Below are 4,321 nucleotides of genomic sequence, written 5' to 3'. Positions count from 1 at the left end.
TCCCATGTGGCTACAGATGTGGCAGTGATTTTTGAGAATTCTCTCTTCTTTTGGGAAGCTCCTCCTCCTGCCTGCTTCTTTTATCCAACCAAATACTTTTTTCAATAGAGTTTCCCTATTATCTCAATAAAGGTTTCAAAATGAACACCGAAAGATGAAATCAAGGCATCAAGAGTAATTTTATTAACTAATATGAAGATAGTCAATAGGTGAGAAAATATAGTGAATGACTCCTGATTTTAGCATGAATTTAAATGCTAGGGATTTTATTCATTTTAGCTAACAGTTCAATATTGACCTATTTTCATTTCTTACCATTATCTTTTGAAATTTGGGCCGTAATAGATTGATATGATTTAAATCTTATCTCTAAATTGATGTAAAAAATAAATTATCTCTTATCTAGCTTGCTTGTAGTTAATTACACCTTTTAAATTATATACATAAACTATACATTTTATTTCAATTATTGTTCTTCTATACCTTTACATATAGATCACAAAAATGAATTTTGTTTCATACATCTATCAAGAACTCCAGGTTCAATCGTGACCAGTCTCATTGAACTAATTAATAATCTGAATAACTTAATCACACAGTTCTTGAATGAAAGCTTCACAATCACAGCACACCAATTTCTGAGTCTTCCATCCATGAGAATCATAATACACAATGAAACAAACCACACTTTAAGGGTAGAGTTTTGACCTGCAGGGCCAAGTCATTCATCACCCAATTTATTGGTATGAACATTGTTTATCATAAAAACAGTCTCATTTATCAAATAACAGAGAATTCAACAAAAGCATCAACGCACAAACACCTGTCCACGTTCATCATCACGTGTCAACATCATCACCAAGAGTACCTGCATTAATCAAGCAAGGAAAATTAAAAGAATATTAAGGTTCTATATGTGTATATTCTACGTATCCACGATATCACATATAAATTATTTTGTAGTCAACGCATAAAAAATTATGTTTTTTATGATTTTTTTTTTGGTTAATATGTTTTTTTTATGATTCTATTCTGTAAATATATCACTTTTAGGCGGGAAAATTGGGTTAAAATAGTTGGGGGTCTTCTTTCCCCCCCCTAATATGCCAGCTGTTTCTTTTCTCCTTAATCACAGTCAATCTTGTTAAAATAAGCAAAAGTCATTCACTAAATCAACCGATACAATAGAGAGGGGATGTGGGCAAACGAATGAACATTGACATGCATAAAAACTTTTTAAAAAAACACACACACAGACACACAGAGGAAGATGGATCCTCTGTTTCATTCCTTAATTAACATATGTAGCAGTTGTTGATATTATTATAGTAATTACTATTGGAAAAAAATATTAAAATAAATTTTAACAAGAAACTGTGTTTTTTAGTGATAGGAAAGCACAGACGAATGTAACCAAAAAGATGCAAATAATTTAAGAAAAGAAAAATTGGCGTATAGTGGCAAAAAAAGATGCAAGTTTTTTTTTTTTAATGCTTCATCCCTTCATATATGAGGCTTTTATTGATATCATAATAACTACTAGAGGAAATCATAGACAATAAGCAGGAAAAATCATAAAACTAACGAACCTGAAAATGATAACATGAATGATGTACTTATCCTTCTGTCAATTAACGCTGTCCTGCAATACCAAGTCATACTATTAGTTTGTCTGAAAAAAATGTAATTTTATCACCGGAAAAAATAAAAAGAAATATAATTGGCATAAGTACGGTATAATCAATTTTCTATTTGCGCTTAGTCATTAACTATACATGTTTGAAAACAATATTTGTTTGTGTGTATATATCATACCTTTGCTGAGCATAGCATTTCTATTGTTTTGTTAAGGTCTCCTTCATCCTCCCATTCCATGTCACATCCTTCTATTTTCACTTTAGATAACTTTGGTGTTTTCAACACTCCGGGACCAAGTTTTTTCATTTGAGGGCATCCAGTTATTTTTATCTCTTCTAATTCTGGGAATTCGAAGGTGAGACTTTGTGAAGCAAACATCTTTAAGCTTGGCAAATCAGTAAGTACGATCCTCTGCAATTGGTTGAAAGTGATTCCACCTTCTACATCTTCATTGGTCTCATTCATTACAATTTCCTCCATCTTTTTGCAATCATTTATGGCCAACCATTCAAGACTCACCAAGCTTTTGGCAGTTGAACTTGTCACTAAATGGATAAGCTGATGACATCCAGATACAGATAGGCTTCTCAAATTTTCAAATGAAGCAGAGGATGGTGCCAACTTGACCAAGTTACAACAACTTTTGACACTGAGAGATCTTAGATTTTGATGAATTGGTGGTAGTTGAAAATCATCCTTCCATATACTCTTGAGCTTACCCAAATAGAAAATGTGTAATACCTTAAATGGAGGGATTTTCCCCATAAAATCAATAATCTGGTCCAGTGAGGGGAATATCTCCTCAAAGGAACTGTGCTGCACACGAAGCAAACGCAACTGAGGAAATCTTTCAAGGGAGCTATAGGGAAAGGTTATCCCATCATCCTGGAACTTTTCTATATAAAGAACTGTCACTCTAGGAAAGACATTCCTTATCGTTGTGATATTCTCTGCATTTAAGGCCATATCTGTGGTTGTGAAAATTACCTATAAAAAAATTAATAAAACAATCACCATAATTAGTATGCGACATAGTAAATTAGATCAAGATATTTTTCAAACAAATATATATTTTTCATCATTTTCCCTAAAAATCACATCCATTCATTAAAATTAGAAAAAAAATTAAATTAATTTTATTATTCGCTTTTTTATTTTAAATTACATGAGGATAAAAAAGCAATCATTTCCTTGAAACTCACATTTAGATTTAGGCTTTTGATAGCCAAAGTTACATATAAAAGGATTATTGATAAAATTATTACTATAAGACGCCAGTTTAATAAATTAGGTCAAGATATTTATTAAAATAATAATTTTGCGTTTTTATTGTATATAAAGTCTTTGTTAAACAATCGGTCAATTTTTTCTAATATTTATATTAAGTCTTGTTGTTGGTGATTTTCCCTCTAAAATCACATCAATATTTTAAAATAAGATAAAAAAAGTCTTTGACTCATTTTATAGCTCCCTTTCTTTCTAGTAAAAAAGTGCCAAACTTGCAACACCATTTGCAGTTTACGACATTCATTTATCACCATTTGCGTGCAATTAGAGTATTGTAAAAGTTTATAATTTATGGGAGACGACAGAGCAACTTCAATATTTGTATTAAATAGTTACCTCATCCTAAATTTTGTAGATGATGAAGAATTATTTAAAAAGTAGAAAATAAGAATGTCATGTACCTCCTGAGTCATAAACCGATGTTGGATGGTGTTGTTAAGATCGGTCATCCAAATATCTCTATGATGATCAACTATATCTCTACGTACTCGAATGCTTTGAAGATGCGAGGCATAAATGGCTCCTGGACAGAACATTGTGAGTCGAGGACACTGTGTTATAGTTACACATTCTAATAATGGGAACCTGAAAGTATAACTGTGGCCACTAAATCTCTTCAATGTTCGTAAATAGTCAAGTTCCAAAAGCTTCAGTTTGCTAAAAAAGATTTCCTTGTCCTCATCATCTTCTCCATCCTGCTTCATTACAATTTCTTCCATCTTATGGCAGTAACGTATCTCCAATGTTTCAAGATTCACCAAACTTTTGGCAGTTGAATATGTCATTAAATAGACGAGCCGATTACAGAGGGACAGCTTGAGCACCGTCAAATTGGCAAGGCAGAGTTCCCTGAACGGTGGAATTTGATCAACACTAATGCGTGCATTATGTGATGGGAATACCTCCTCAAAAAAACTATCCTTCACATGAAGTTCACTCAGTTTCGGAAATCTTCCAAGCAATGTGTACGGAAATGTTACTCCTTCACCAACAAATCCTTCTATGCGAAGAATTTCCACGTGAGAAAAACAGTCCACTGGAAATTGGTCATTCCTTATCATGCTGACACCATCCTCATCTAACACCAGCTCTCTTGTACAGACAAATCGCTGTAAAACGATTATAGGCAAAGATATATTATTCAACTATAACTACATAATTTAATATTTTGTACTGAGAAATGTTTATAAATAATAATGTCCTATTTTTATATCACGTAACTTCATATTGAATCAGTAGCGTGGCAATAATAATTTATTTTTTATTGAATCCCAAAGTCAAATACGCTCACTGGCTAGAAGAAAGAAAACTACGAATAATTTTGTTGCCCATTATCTTCCGAATCAAAGAAAGTGTCACATATTTTAAGTCCATTATTGGAAAAGAAATGACGATA

The 4,321-nt window shown here is 32.2% G+C and overlaps 1 protein-coding gene across 2 annotated transcripts; it reads right to left on the bottom strand.

Moving 5' to 3' along the window:
• Window positions 1-561: 561 nt before the first annotated feature.
• LOC114727204 (uncharacterized) lies at window positions 562-3,736 on the bottom strand. Of its 2 annotated transcripts, none has more exons than XM_028913910.1 (4): window positions 3,327-3,736; window positions 1,816-2,625; window positions 1,590-1,642; window positions 562-868 (listed from the first exon to the last, which is right to left on the bottom strand). In XM_028913910.1, the coding sequence occupies exons 1-3, from the start codon at window positions 3,708-3,710 to the stop codon at window positions 1,628-1,630; spliced, it is 1,209 nt and encodes a 402-aa protein (XP_028769743.1). In that variant the 5' UTR covers window positions 3,711-3,736; the 3' UTR covers window positions 562-868; window positions 1,590-1,627. The 2 variants fall into 2 exon arrangements, with proteins under 2 accessions (XP_028769743.1, XP_028769744.1); XM_028913911.1 differs by having other exon boundaries at window positions 1,816-2,454.
• Window positions 3,737-4,321: the final 585 nt, after the last annotated feature.

This window comes from Neltuma alba, unplaced genomic scaffold (assembly GCF_004799145.2).
Source record: "Neltuma alba isolate B1F8T4 unplaced genomic scaffold, ASM479914v2 tig00012452_pilon, whole genome shotgun sequence".
Lineage (NCBI taxonomy): Eukaryota > Viridiplantae > Streptophyta > Magnoliopsida > Fabales > Fabaceae > Neltuma > Neltuma alba.
The sequence above is the reverse complement of the archived record's forward strand: the minus strand, read 5'-3'. Positions and strand labels throughout refer to the sequence as shown.